Source organism: Aythya ferina, assembly GCF_964211825.1.
Source record: "Aythya ferina genome assembly, chromosome: 3".
Taxonomy (NCBI): domain Eukaryota; kingdom Metazoa; phylum Chordata; class Aves; order Anseriformes; family Anatidae; genus Aythya; species Aythya ferina.
Window position 1 is genome coordinate 55,391,772 of NC_140298.1, and position 15,247 is coordinate 55,407,018.

Consider the following 15,247-nt stretch of genomic DNA (forward strand, 5'->3'; position numbering starts at 1 on the left):
TCTGTACATTCAGCTTTTTATATAATTATTAAATGTCAAAACCATAGTAACTCTTACATTTTTCAAACTGAGGGAAAAATTGTATGTGGAATTTTAGCTACATCAGGTCATTCCATTCATTGTTTTTTTTTTATAATCTTATGTAGATTCTTACTTCTTTCTACTAATTTCTCCACAAACCCTCTTCTTTTTCTTCAAATTTCTTATGAGTACACCACTTTGATAAGAATAGTGGAGCACTATGAGCAGTGTTAGATAGCTGTCATGAAGCACCTGGCAAGTAAGTTGTCTGAACAAAAGTTCCTCTTTCTTTCTTTCTAAATGTTGTGGTTAATTAGCTGTTAAGAAATCAGTATTTTTGGACTTGAGCTTTGATTTTGAGGTTTAGGAACAGAATAATAATTAAAACAAAAACAAAAACTTTAGAATAGATTCTGAATCAAAATGCACTAATGAGATTTGTAATTTAAAATTTGTTTTCACACCTGTGGTTTAAAATGCATGTTTTCATAGTACCTGCTGGTCAGCTTTTAAATTTTTTGTCTCTGATAAACCTCCAGAGGAGTAGCAGCACATTATAACTATATGGAGAGTAATATTGCAGGGAAGTGCTTACCTTGATGATGAGTAGAAATGAAGTCTTACACTTCTTCAGTTGATTAAAAGGGACATTGGAAGTTATTGGTAGTGCGTTAACGTTTGTTGTGTGCTATTATTTTTTTCTTTAATTGCAGAGTTATTGATCTGAAATATTTCTAATTCTTTTTTTCTTTATTTTGATTATTCCATAGTTTAATTGACAGAAGAGGATTTATACAACCAGATACACCCCAATTAGCAGGACCATCAAATGGCATCACTATGTATGGGGCTACACAATCTCAGAGCAACATGGTAGGAATCATCCCATAGTGTTCGTCAAGATCCCTGTGAATGTTTTCCTTCTCCACTTTCATGTGAACTAATCAAGTAATAACTAACTGGATACAGCTGACACTGGGTAGAATGACTTGTTTATTAACAGTAAAGAAAGAAAAACAAGGCTTTTTTAAATGTGTTTCACAAAGTGTAATAGTTAATGCTCATGGATTCTTAAAAAAAGTTTTTCTACACTGCTGATTTATTGAATATACTGGCATTTTGACTTGTACTGTTGACATGTGCTATGTTTTGAACTGGAATATTCAAGTATTATGGACTTGCTCTGGTTCATCACTTTCCAACTGATTGTTATTTGATGCAGCACTTTTCTCGTACTGTGTTTCCTCCTTCGCTTGTACGCTGCAGGTGTGTGTAGACTAACGTGCTCTAAAAAGCAAAGATGAACAAAAAGGAAGAGAAGTGTATTGAATAAAGAGCAGGAGAACACTGAACTTCCAATGAACAAAACATGGCAACTGTGTTGTAACAACAAAACTTTTAAACATTTCTGAAACCGTGCCAATAGTTTTTACTGCTAGTTTTTGGATTTGTTTTGCTGGTAGCAATGGCTATTATAATGGAGGCTAGGATTTCCAGTGCCAAGGAGAATAACTGAAAGAGATCTTTTTCCAAAGGCAAGAATCTTACATATGTGCCTACTTCTGAATTGTTTTCCACATATCTTTACGTTATCATGGGTTCTAAGATTTTGTCCAAGAAGCCATGAGTTATGTACCCCCTTCCTCTGCCACAAGGAGGAGGCCACAAAGCCTTCTAACATCTTCCCAGACAGATAGTTTTAGTGTTGCTGATAAACTGGTATAAAAATTTTACTCTAGTTGCTAACCTGTTTCTGCTTATTATTTTGAGAATTAAATGGAAGATTAGTTAGTCTCCTTAATGAGAAAATGTATTAGGGACACATTAAGTCTGAATCTTCAGTGAGATGCATTTGTGTAGAACAAGGTAATGCTTTGTGCAAATTTTTCTCAAAAAAGTAACCCTGAAAAGAGAAGGGGAAGTTAAAAGAAGGAAAAGAAAGCAAAACTTAAAAATAGCCTGAGGTCTTCCAGGGTTTACCCAAACTTCCTGACTTTGTCAAGACTAATTATTTATGATCATAAGCCCTCAGTAAGTTCTTAGCATTAAATTATCTTAACATTATAGCAATTAAACTCACATTGTAAGAAGATACTATCATTATGAGATGTTAATGAGCAAATCTTTTTTTCAGTTAGATAGAAGATTGTCTAAATTTGTCTCTAGAAACTGAGAAATCTTTTATGGTATTACTTCGTCAAACAGGCAGCTGTTATGATTTTCGAGGGTAGTACCTGTAAATACGCAAATGCATTTCTTCAGGGATTTTAACTTCTTATATTCTTATATTGGTACTTACGCCAAGAAAGGTTTAGGTTCTTTAACAGTTATTAGAGATGCTTTGAAATGTGCGGCTTTCATTCCTGAAAATGATCTCACAAAAGAAGTTTTAGAAATGTAACAGGCCATGTCTTGTATGGAGGAACTCTTTGAGACAGTGATACCATTTCACCCCAGGGTGTTATTCCTGGTCTCTATGGAAGACCAGTCAGATTCTAGTAGCAGCTGCATATTAGTGTTAAAATTTCTCTTTAGTTATGTTGCAAACTGTTAAAGACCTGCTTAATATCTCTAGCACTGTTTTCTCTTCCCTATTTAAAATCTTACATTCTTTCCTGAATTGTTTGAAGCATAAGAAATTATAAATGTGTTTCCTGCTGGCAGCAGTGCAGTGGAACATAACTTTGCCTTTTATTTGTTCTTGTTTCACATTTCCCTTTTTCTTTTTTTTCTAAGGTGGATGTTTTTGCTCTTCTCAGTGGACCTTGTACCTATCTTTGTTCTTCTCTTTCCTGTCTCATAAAGCAGCAAACAACAAAACTGATTTCCCTAATCCGCAGTTAAGATCTCGATCTCATCCACATAATGGGACTTTTTTGGGTGTGTAAACAAAATTAATTCACCTTACTGCTAGCTTAGCTTTCATCCATTCTGCTTGGTTACCAGATTTCCTGTTCCAATTTAAATTTAGACAGAATTAATCAAGTAAAACTTCGTCATTCTGTTTAAAACTTTTTCCTATAAAGTGACCTCTATTGCTTTTCCAAGCTTTATGTTACCAGTCTCTCTCATCTTTCTTCCCAGTACACCATCTTATACTCTTCTTCAGGAGTTTGGGAGCAGTGGTACTAGGAACACCAGCCATTCACTTGCTCTCCTCTGAAAAAAAAAAAAAAAAAAAAAAGTCTGCTGGAGTTTCTTGAATGAAAGACAGTGGAGTACACTTTAAGGCACAGGAAAAAAAAGGCACACAACATCCCATTTATTTTAGAGAAAGAACCTCTGCAAGCTTCTCTAGAATTCTTTTTGCTGGGAGTTCAGAAGTGAACATCAAAATTTCCTTTGGTGATTGAAAGTTTAAAGCATTGACTGGCTCAAGCCCAAGACTGTAGTGGATGGAGAATGGTAGAGGCAATGTCTTTGTGGAAGAAGAGTTTTCCTTTTTACCAGCTGTCCTCGCTGACAAAGGTTATGCAATACACGGAATAAGATTCCATCTTCCCTTCTGGAAGGTTGCATATCTCTTGGAAATAAAGACAGAAGCCTAAACTGAAAAATGTGTTCTTGGAGCTGAGACAGGTAGGCCCCAAAGAACTGGCTGGTTGAAGGAGCTGAGTCTGAAAAAACTGCAGCTCGTATTAGTGTGGGTTCAGAAAAGGACAAAGAAAGTTAAATTCCTTAAATTAAGATCATATGTAGGTCAGAGTCTTAGTCCATAAATACTGTTTAAATGGGCAGAGGTTTAGCCATTTATACATCACCAGAGATGATAATGTTATTTTAGCAATTTACTTCTGAGTCCAGGAAGTCATTTATCAGAAATCTGAAGTGTGTTCCAGTACACCTTTATGGCACGTCTCCTAGGATTTTATTCCAGAATGCATTACATCTTATGTCTATATTGACTCTTAATTTCTAGCCGTTATACTAAATCCATATAGTGCGCTAAAATGTCTCTTGCTCTTTGATATTAAAGGTTTTAATGAGCATTTGCTCTCTCACTTGTGTTCTGTTGTTCCTTTCCTTCCCTCTTTCCATCGCTTCCCTCATGTCTTTTACCCACTGAATGGTATCTTTCTAACTAGAATTCTTGTGCCTCATCCAACCAGCCTCTGGTCAATTCTTAAGTCTCTGGAGGTTACTTAGTATTATATTCTGTTCTCATTTATTTTAATATATCTCCTAGCAGATCATCATTTTTGCATTTAATTTCAAAACAAATATCAGTCTACGTTTAAAGTTGCCAGACACTTGTTTTCAGTGCAATAAATTCTCTTATTCAGCATACCATCTGTGAGGCATTATTATTATATTTAAAAGCTTTTATGATAATTTTGCCTTTAAAACTTCAAATATTTCATATAGACACTACTCTATTCTTGCTATTAACTCTGCCACAATCTCAAAAGTCAGGGATTTTCTTATCATCAGGGCTTCACAGACCCATTTTGTAATTTTTTTTAGATCTCATTAAAAAAAAAAAAAAAAAAGAGCTTTTTCTCCTGGTATCTTCTTAGTATCTACCTTATTCTACTAAGAGATGAAGCTCTATTTACTTTTTTGAAGGCTGGTACAACATATAATTTTTTTTTCTTGGTATATTTCCAGTGTTTTTGATCTTTTTCCCAACATAATTTTAAATTAATCCAGTAAATTAATTAGCTACCTTCTTAATATCCTTATCCAAGTGACAAGCATGGTGACTTAGAGCTAATAATCTGTAGATCTGATGTTTCCAAAGTATTTCCCTATAGCATTTTTATTGCAAGCTCTTCATTAGATTAATTGCCTGAGCATCTCTCCTCTTGTTCTAAAGAGTTGTTTGCTGGGTTTCTGTTTTGTTTTGTTCTGTTTTTGCATGACAGGCAGTATCTCAACCATTATCATAGTTTTCTAATTATGTTGAATTCCTTCTTTCCTTTTTCATTTCAAGATTTAATTTTCTTTGTATTATGGAAAGGTTCTTATTTCAGCATAAACTCATCAGCTACTGTTACCTGAATCTGACTTTTCTAGTACTTAGCTTTATCTTAAAAGCCTGAGTTGATTCTTGGGTTTTAATACACAGGGTCTTTTCTTTAGTAATGCTATGAAGAAACACAGAATCCATCTCATTCTGAGTAGTTTTTTGTTTGTTTGTTTGTTTGTTTGTTTTAAAGAGGAATTGGTTTGGTTTATTTTTACTATGATGTCTCTAGACGTTCTCTAATGCCTTAAGTGCTAGATTTTACTTCCAACTGCCTTTATATCAGGACAGGTTAATTTCTTTGTTTCAAAGAAATTTACTTGTACTCCTGTGTTCTAGTTATCTTCTTAGTGTTTAGGTAGCTGCTTGTGTGCCAAATTCCCTTATATCCACTTCTCCCTTTCCTGTATGCAAGTTCTTTAGTTAGAGAGTTTGTTTTCTTTCTTATGCATACCACTGTGAATCATAGGAGCCATTATAGTACATGTGCAGCTGTTTCTTACCAGTAAGACATGCAGCAAGTCCTCTCCCAAATGTTCATATCAGTATTTCTAGAAGTGATCTGGAAAAAAGAATCCAGCTGATGCAGGGAACATTAGCTGACAATCCCAGTGTGCTACTATGATAATACAGAGATCAGCAAGGATTGGAGCCCCACTTTGCTGAGAGTTTTACAGGTGTTTCCTTCAATATTTACTGTTGTACTTGACAAATATGCTTTTTCACTGCCCCAGACAGAATTTAGGGACTTTACCAAGTCAGCATTACTATAGCCAAGGTTGATAGAGGTTTTTCATTAAAGCATTTTATTTCATAGTTAAAACTGGCTAAAGGCACATGCAGTTAATTGTCTTCAATATTTTCCTTTGAATTGCGAAGAAGCAATTCTTTTGATCATGCATATTAGCTGTATTTTTGTTCCCAACACAGAGCAAGATCAGAGCACATGGACTAGGCTGCTTGCAGAAGATGTGCTACCTGGAATGCCCCCAGAGTGTTCTAACCATGCATGGGCTCTCAGTCCATAAAAGCAACCTGTAGCTAGTCTGAAGTAAAATCCCTGAAAGAGAAGTGATTTCATCTTTGCATCAGAGCTGTTTCTCTTCATAGTTCCACTCTTACTGCACTGTACTTCTTGCTAGTGAAGCCACTGGCCTGCTGGGCTTGTGGCTTGGTTTTTGCACAGTACCTGATTCTGGGTGTGGAATCCTACAGCCCTTGTGAACAGTTATGCAGCTCCATTCCTCCACTCTTTACCCATCTATAGTATCCAACTAGTATGTTATTTCAGCATCCTTTCTGTTACTGCTCAGCACTGACAGTCAGTGCTGTGAGATCTCCTCTGATCTTTTTGGTGTTTGTATTTTATTCAGAGATGCTGAGGTAATTCAACTTTTTCTTTTTTTTCTCTATCTTTGAGAACTGTGAAAATTCTTTAATGTTACCAGTGTTAGAAAAATTTTAACAAAGTTAATTTTAAATTCAAAGTAAACAACCTCTGGTTTAGCATTAGAAATGTGAAAAAAAAAATATTGCCATGTTCAAGAGCTTTGTTAATGTGTATGTTTTTTGTAGCTTAGGAAAAAAGCTGACTTGAGAAAAACAAAATTAAAAGTATTGTTTCAGGCAGAATCGTTTGTATTTATTTGTGAAATAAACTCAGAATTTTAGGCTCTGTCTAATTTGCTTTGGTTTGTGCCTTTTAATGCAAAATAGAGATGGCTGAAATTTTCTATGCGTATATATATAATTGAATTTCTGTACTTGTAGAATTTATTAAACTTGTCTTACCTTTGGAATCTGCTGTTCCTCTGAAACAGTGAAAATTGCAAGTGGAAAATAAAATCAGTAGATCTGAAATAAGAAGGTACTGGTGGAATAATTTTTACAGTAGATTTTTAACTATTTAGTTTTCAGAGCTTGGCTTCCTTTTTCTTGTTAACAAGATCGTCTTGTTGACAAATTTCTGCTCGTAGATTTCATTTAGTTCAAAACCAAATATGGAATCCAGGAAAAACCACCATGCCAGCCCTATAAACAAATCTGGTTTCTTCCTTTAGTTTTCTGTTAGCTGTTTAGGCTGCAGAATAGTCTGCTTGTAGCGTATGTGCTCTTTTTATTGTATGTTTTTGAGAGCTTCGTTTAACGCGTCTACCTTTTCTAGTATAAGCCCCAACTCTAATCACCTTTGAAAGCTGATTACAGCCTTTTCTGTTTATATAAGATATTTCATGATGATCACTGTTCATTAAATAAAAAATAGGAAGAAAAAAGAAAAATTGAAATTGTGTATCTGAATAAGAGCAGAGGCTTTAGGGAAGTCACAAAATGAAGAGAGATAGTACCTGAAAAAGTTTTGTAACATTCTGTTTAGTGGAGCTTTATAAGGCTGCTTTATCTTTTCGATGTTGATTCAGTTGAAATGCAGTAGAGTTCAGTAATAATAAAATTAATTCAGACTATACAAAGAATTCAAGTAAATTACCTCTAGCTATTTTAAAGTTATGTATTTGTATGCCTGAACACATTAAGTAATGATTTGCTTTTGAAGATCAGTGCCGAAGCTTCACTAAAGCACTAAGTCAGCTGCTAGAATTGGTGTGTTTTTTTTTCAAGGTACCCTAGTGGTTATGGGCAGTCCTTTGTTATTTAACATGCACTTTAGCTACTGCTTTTTAGAGTAGATGGATTTTGTCTTTTTGAAGTTTGAAAAGTCAGTTAACAGATTTTTAAAATCTGCACAGTAAGGTTAGTTCAAGGGGTATGGTTTAATTTAAATGAGCAGGGATGAATAACAGTATTATTAATCAAGAGTGAGTTATTCACGGTGAATTACTAATTGAAAGCATGACTTTAAAGACTCCTGAACATTTTTCTTCCTTAGGTGCTTATGCAAGGTTTTGGCTTTAAGCCTCTGAGTAATCCCTCTGAAATTTACCCCATCCCTGGAAGTGTTCAAGGCCAGGTTGGATGGAGCTCTGCACAAGCTGATCTAGTGGGTGGCATCTTTGCCCATGGCAGGGGGGTTGGATCTAGATGGTCTTTAAGGTCCCTTCCAACCCAAGCCATTCTGTGATTCTATGAAGTTATATGGACTACTTAAATTGTTTGGCTGAGGCTGTTCATAATTTTGTGGGGGCAAAAAATTCCCTGAAACTTGTATAAACTTAATATATGTAACAGAGTGCATTTGTCTTTCTGAAAGCATAAGTGTTGGAAAATACATAACTGAGTAAGGATCAGACTTCTACCTGTCAGAAAATAGTTGGTCTGAGGGTCCTAAACCACTCAGATGTGTTTAAAATACTACCTGTCTACTGTAACCAAGCAGTCAGCTTGCACTCTGTCTGAATATATTGTGTGTGCATCCACCATTAACCTATGGAATTAACTTGTAGAATCAGAGGACCTGAAAATACCAGGGGAACCTTTCATAGTGATGGTTTTCATCATATACAAGAGAAAGCAGAAGTCTTCTATGAGTTTGCATAGTGTATATCACAGTGGCTTATTAAATAACGGGCACTATAGGGAATTGCTGCAGTGTCAGTAGCAGTGGTTACTGATGATTGGTAGTATCTCGAATAGATGTTGGATTTGTAAAGTCTTTTAGGAATACAATATAGATTGAAGAAATCAGTTGTAAAGTAGAGTATCTTTAATGGAATCTTTGAAATAATAGTAAATAGGCATGTCCTACCTCAGGGTATGCTTATTTTTACTGTTTGCTTCCAAATTTTCTTTGCTGCATTGGATTTATAGTTGTATTCAATCACTGTAGTGTTTCTCTTGCACAGCAGAACAGTAGTGTGGCAAATGAATCAAACAGCATTTTAAAAATCTGCAGATGTTACAACTGATCAGGCTGTGAATTAAATATATATTAAATATAAATATATTAAATATATATTGTCTGGAAGCTCTCAAAAACCGTGCCAGTTAGAAAGAAGAACTTAAACTGAATCAGGCAATAGTAAAACCTAATAGCCACCTAGCCAGCTGAAACACCCGCCTGTCTTGTCATCTCAAGGAATGAATGACAACTTTGTATAAACGGTGCTTAGGAATGATGCAGAGCCAAAAGCATTCCTGGTAGTACTCACTGAGCTTAATTGGATTTATATAATGCTGAATTTGGCTTGCTACTGTGAAAGCGCTTGCCAGAAAACTTTTGTTCAGTAGCTTGACTCTTTATATTGTCAAGATTAAATTAGTAAAGAAACAGCCTAAAAATTATGAAAGCTGTTTTCCTATCAAACTAATAAATATGCAGTACTGTCTTATTTCTACACGTCTTCCAGAATAAGAATATAATGTATTAGATTGGAAAATAAAAATTGTGATCACAGAGGCTGTGTTGACACTATATCTGTATAAAACCATCTGCATCAAAGGAATTCTTGTTCTGGAAAACATCCGTAGCACCTTAATTCCTGCATGTGAAAACCAGTAAAACAAGACACATGCCTCGTATTTTTGACCCTGGAGTGATGCTTGAATTTTGCCTTTGGGCCTCTTTGAACTGCCAGCTACTCAAGGATAAAAATGAGTAGAGCAGAAGTGATTCACCTGCCTGCTTCCCTCAGCTAGAGCCGGGGAGGTTTCGAGGTGCCCCACGCAGTGAGTTACATGCTGACTGTTCAGCTAGGCTTTCCAGATTGCTTTGAACAAGACTAAGCAAAATATTCGAATTACAGTACTTATAAAAGTAAGGATTTTGGAGGTAACCAAAATCTCTTATGTGAACACTGTAAACGTTTATTATAATTTATTTTTGATAACAATCCAAAGCACCAGCTTAGTTATGCATGGTTTTTTTTCCTGGGTAGCATGCAATGAGATTTTTGGGTGGCTAACCATGGAATGATACTAATGGCTCTCTCTTTTTCTCTTCACATCCCATTCTTTTCCATGTCTTTTATCCATTCTCCTACTTTTTTTTTTTTTACCCTGTTTTCTTTGCCTTATAATTTTGACACCCTTCCATTCTACAGTGTGACCAAGACCAGTGCATTCAGAGCACTAAATTCGTTTTGCAGGCTGCTGCCACCCCTCTTCTACAGAGTGAGCCCAGCATAACTAGTGAAGAGCTACCTTTACCTGGAAAGACTTCTCTCAGTGGGCCTTGTGCAACTCTAACTCTAGGGCAACCAACACCACCATCTTCCATGCCAAATCTCACATCAGATACAGGTTTGACAGACATGATACCTTTAAAAGAGGAACACGAAGGCCATCAGTTTCTTACTCCTGAAGAAGCTCCGTCACCCCCTGGGATGCTGCCAAGTGGAAGTCCTATTACACACAGCCATACAATGCACGTCCTGAGTCTAGCCAGCCAGGATTCATTGCATGAAGACTCAGTACGTGGTCTCGTGAAGCTTAGCTCAGTTTGAACAGCTTTTATGAACATCGCACCACTTCTTGGTGTCTACAAAAACCTTTAACAGGAATGACGCTGCAGTACCACTGTAAGACTTCATAACATGGCTATAGTGGAAACTTTATCACATAATGGAGCCTACTAAAAAGACAAGTTATTTTTTCCATTGGAGCTATGGCATTTTTTTGACCAGGTTGTTAATAGCTATGCTTTGATGGTGACTGTATCTTATTTTTAAGCAGAACCAGAAATGGTCAATTATCTTGTTTCCTGCAGTTTGGGTACAGCAAGTTGGAATTCAGCCTGTAGCAAAGACCATGTACAGTACAAAAGAGAGATTCTTGGGTGTAAGTGTCATGCTCTGTGTTCTATGCTCTTGTAATACACACTTGTTAAGGCTTACCACACTTGTGGCCAGAATGATCTGCACTTACATGTTATGCTACTAATATTTGAGGTAGAAAATTACCATTCCATTTGTTAATACAAAATTAAAAATAAAAAAAAAAGACTGCAGATATGGATTTGCATGCCACGCTACAGTATGTGTTACGGTGGTGTTGGTATTAAGAGAAAGTGCTGCTTTTTTATTTGTGACTTTCAAAGTGCTGTTTCATTTAAAGACAGTGCAACAAACAAATTAATGGACTATATTATTTTTTCAATTTATTAAAGTTTATTTTAAATTTATCAGTGGTGCCTAGAAGATGGAGAGTTACTGATTTGATCATGTTGCATATCATTTAACCTTCTGTTTAAGTGTTTAGAGTGAGGTATTGTGTTGTGCCATACCATAAGATTCTTCCACTCCCTAATGTGATACAATTACCTGTGGACCTCCAATAAAATGACATCCTCTATTTCTTGGACATGTGTACAGTTATCCTTCCAGTTTTTCTGGGGAAAGAGGGGGAGATCATGATTATTGTTGACATAGCTTGTAAAGGGTTTTACTGGGATATGTTTACTTAATGAAACCAAACTTCGGAGGAAAAGCTGGTTATGATGAGTTTTGCTTCACAATCTCTTATATCTTTGTTTGAGATGTGTATTTGTACCCATGACAAGTCTGTATTGGGAAACAGTAGAGTAAGAATTAAAGTCCAAGCAGACACTATGTTCCTTATGTGGCTGAAGGTGAGGAGCTTGTGCTTCAAGACAGAGGCAGTGTCATGAAGTACACTTAAATGGTTAACAATATGCCATAGCTGCCTTCTGGTCATCATGCTTCACTTGTATTTGTCCTCTTGTATTTCAAATGCAAATATTGATTTTAGATCATTCTCCTGTAGTTTGTTGTTGTTGTTTGTTTGTTTCTTTGTTTGTTTTAAGTAATGCACAATGAAAAGGTTAAGGAGATTATTTGTTTTGATGATAAACGAAGAGAAGCTTAGTTAAGCTGGGAGAGCTTAATAGCTTTAATGCTGTATTTGCTATGCTTTTCAGGATGTGGGACCTGCATTCTTCTTTCCTCAGGACAAGCCTATTGCAGAATGAACTTTATCTGATGCTTCTGTAGTGTAAAAGTGTTGTCCAGATCAGAAATGTGACAGTTCTTTATTGTTCAGTGATGGCCATTCACTGACACCAACCTAAATATCTGGTTTTATTTCCATTATTGACAATGAGGACAATCAGCCTACAGAGTCAGCCATGCATGCTATTGAAGTATCAGACAAGATATTGTGAAAACCCCTATTCCTCTAAGATTTCACAGGCAATCTGTTTCTATAATTGATAATGCCAGCTTTCACCTTATTCAGTGTGGAATTGTAGCAATGCTTTCTGATTGCATTTGCAGTAATGGGTCCACCAAAGAAGCTATGGCAGAGAAATCAGTCACAGCTATTTTAGCCACCCTCTGTGCACATTTCTGAAGCTGGGACAGTCTCAAGTTCTTTCCACCTGCCCCTTACCTGTAGTAACTGACATGTCCCTGCTGACTGGTCTCCCAATAAGCCTCAAGTATAATTTTTTTATTTCTGTATATGCTATTGTAGATGAGTCATTGATGCTCATCACCTTGATTTCATCTTTCCCTGATTTTTTTCATTTATGATGCCATGAACATCTGCATTAAAGCAGGTAATGGATTGAGTGTTGGAGATACTGGTCTGATAGGCCTGGCTAAAGAATACCTGCTTTGAGTTTGTTGACCAGTACTTGACTGAGTCATCTCAGTGCCTATGGCTGCTTACCTATGGATGCATTGCCCACAATGTAGAAGGACAAGTCAAATATTTTTAATGTGCTATTCTAACTTCCCACTCATAATAGTAATGCTAAGGATCACTGTTTCTAGCAGAATTGTTCCTTTTCAAAGTCTCCCTTAAAATCCCTGAGGGATTTTATGCTTCCAAGAATATGAGCTTTGTGACAACGCTTGTGTGTCATTGCCACCAGGGAGTAGTGCAGAAAGCTGCACATCAGCTCTGAGTACATGATAAAATTAGTGTCTGTTTTAACATGAAACAAGAGGGAGAAAGACAGGATTAGTGTCCTTATACTGCTTTTTATGTGCAACTTGTGATCATGCTTTTTACCATCATTTTTTCAGTCTTCTGCTTTGTTTATAATTGAGATATAAGAACTACCTAACAAAACTGAAACAGATGTGCTACTGAAAACAGATGTGCTAGTTACATATTTGTTCACGTGACTTTTTAGCTTTTAAGATGATAGCCTTATGTTTTTTAACATGCTGCCTTTTTTTTTTTTTTTTTAAGTTTGGCACTTCAGAATCAATTAAATACTTTTGTCTGTCTACATATGTGTATTGCCCTTACTGTAAGTCTATTTACCTTCTCATCTCAGTGTTTTTTAAATGGTGACATCTCTAACCTCTCTGCCACAACTGCCTTGTGAGGACATCTGCTGGAAGATTTTGGAATTAAGTCTATTAACAACATGGTGTGGTACTTGCAATCTTGGACTGACAGCACGCAGTGATTTAGCAGCAGGTTAACTGAAGAGTTGCCTCCAAAAGGATCTTTGGGCCATTCCCCTCACCTCCAGCTCAGCAGGCATCAGTCGTGGGAGCTCCCATGCTTGGACCTTGTGCATACATCTGGAATGAGTCAGCGGAGTAACCATTCATCACCTACTCGACAGATTTTATTTTAAAATGTTTTATTTTTTGAGCTATGATTAAAAAACATTCACAATATGGATTCAAAATGATAATCCTAGTCAATATTGCACAGGGATTTTTCTGTTGTTTTGTTTTCCTTTGTCGATTAGTGCCCTAATATTAAATAGTTGTAATATTCATCTGAATTACAAAAGTAGACTGAATTGGAAGTGTATACTTACAGTTAAAGTTGATATTTTCAAAAAAAAAAAAAAAGTATTTTTCTGAAAAATCTAAAATCTTTCAATGTATAGGAACCGGTTAATTTATCTGGCAAAAATTGTTTATTCTGATTTGTTGTTTTTTAGATAAGTTTTTCCTTCTAGGTGTTTATATAATATATGTAGAATGAAACAGTGTTTTATGAAATGTTTTTAAAGGTTCTTTAGTTGTGTGATTTCTCAAAGACATTTCTATTTTAAGAGGGAGTTTTATGTTCATATCAGTTCGCCAGTAAAGTAATATATGTCAAACTATTATTGTATTTTTGTATATCAGTGCATCCATTATCAGTTTTTCATCTGTTCATGTTAAATGATGATAGAGGCGGATGTGTTTCTACATAGAGTGGTTACTGGATTCACTGAAAGTAGTTTTCTAAATGGAAGATTAGCTGTTTTGCAGTTTTAACGAACGATCCTACAAGAAGCAAACGGGTCTCATAAACCAAAGACCTACGTGCAGCATATGTTACAAGGAAGATGACCAACGTGGTACTGCAGAGACTTACTTGTTTAAATCTAAAGAGTGGGTATGTTAGTTCTTGGTAAGTAAATTACTGTCCAATATTCAAAATAATGGATGAAAGAGCATCTCTGCAGAACTTACAAATCTGAGCTTCTGTTTGTCTTTTAGTTCCCCAAATCAATACAGCTTGAAGAACTCAGCAAAGAATGGAGGGACCTAATCCTTATTCTAGTTCTCTTCTGATGTAAATTATAGGTGGGAACCATCATCGTGATTTTATTGTTCCCCACCTCCTCTTTTTATCAGTGGTACTCTGAACACAAGTGTGGTGTGTGCAGGCTCGGGCCACTCTGTCTCTGTTTTAAATGTCAATAGCTGCCCAAATTATTCTTTTTTTTCTTTTTAGGGACAAACTGAAATAAGGTAGTATACTTCAACATGCTTTCAAATATTTTGAAGCCCCAAATATGAATGGACCGTGATTTAGTTGCATATAGATTTAGTTCATTTATACTGGAACTGTCCTATTTTCCAGGATCCATCTGGGTCAGTGCTCCCTGGCTGTGATTGCTTGTTTGTCCGCAAAGACTTTGCAGTTTGACATCTGGCTGAGCACACTGCCTGGACTTCCAAAAGACTGATGGGATTAAGTGAGCTGTTTAAACCTGTGCAAAGCTCATTTAATTCCAAGATGATGCAGCAATTCAGTTCTGTCCCCAGCAGGCAGCTATCAGGAAACATTCAGCTATGTGACTTGAGTGCTCATCACCAGCAATACAAGGTGGAGAGCAGAACAACTTTTCGGGTGCTACAAAGAGAGAAAATAAGTGTGTTTCTAAGGTAGGTCAGTGGGGACAGGAACAAGAAAATGAAAGGAAGACAACCGAGTGAAAGCAGACCAGAGGAGATTAGCCGGTGACATGGAGTAAGAGGGGAATTACCTGTAAGCTGTAGGAGAAGAAGGACAGGGAATAAAACAGCCACGTGGGGAAAAATGAGGACAGCTGTCAATGTTAACTGAACAAAATTATAAAAAGAAATCAAGAGAATTGCTCGCTGG

At 36.2% G+C, this 15,247-nt stretch overlaps 1 protein-coding gene across 4 annotated transcripts in view; it reads left to right on the forward strand.

The window, feature by feature from the left end:
* ZDHHC14 (zDHHC palmitoyltransferase 14) overlaps positions 1 to 11,239 on the forward strand; it is a 107,952-nt gene extending 96,713 nt beyond the window's left edge. For 2 of the 4 annotated variants that reach the window (XM_084513011.1, XM_084513012.1), the window contains exons 8-9: positions 792 to 894; positions 10,027 to 11,239. In XM_084513011.1, coding sequence (XP_084369137.1) covers positions 792 to 894; positions 10,027 to 10,383 — 460 coding nt within the window. In that variant the 3' untranslated portion in view covers positions 10,384 to 11,239. Of the gene's footprint in view, positions 1 to 791; positions 895 to 9,981 lie in introns of all 4 variants that reach the window. The other 2 variants (XM_084513009.1, XM_084513010.1) reach the window with 1 other exon arrangement.
* Positions 11,240 to 15,247: the final 4,008 nt, after the last annotated feature.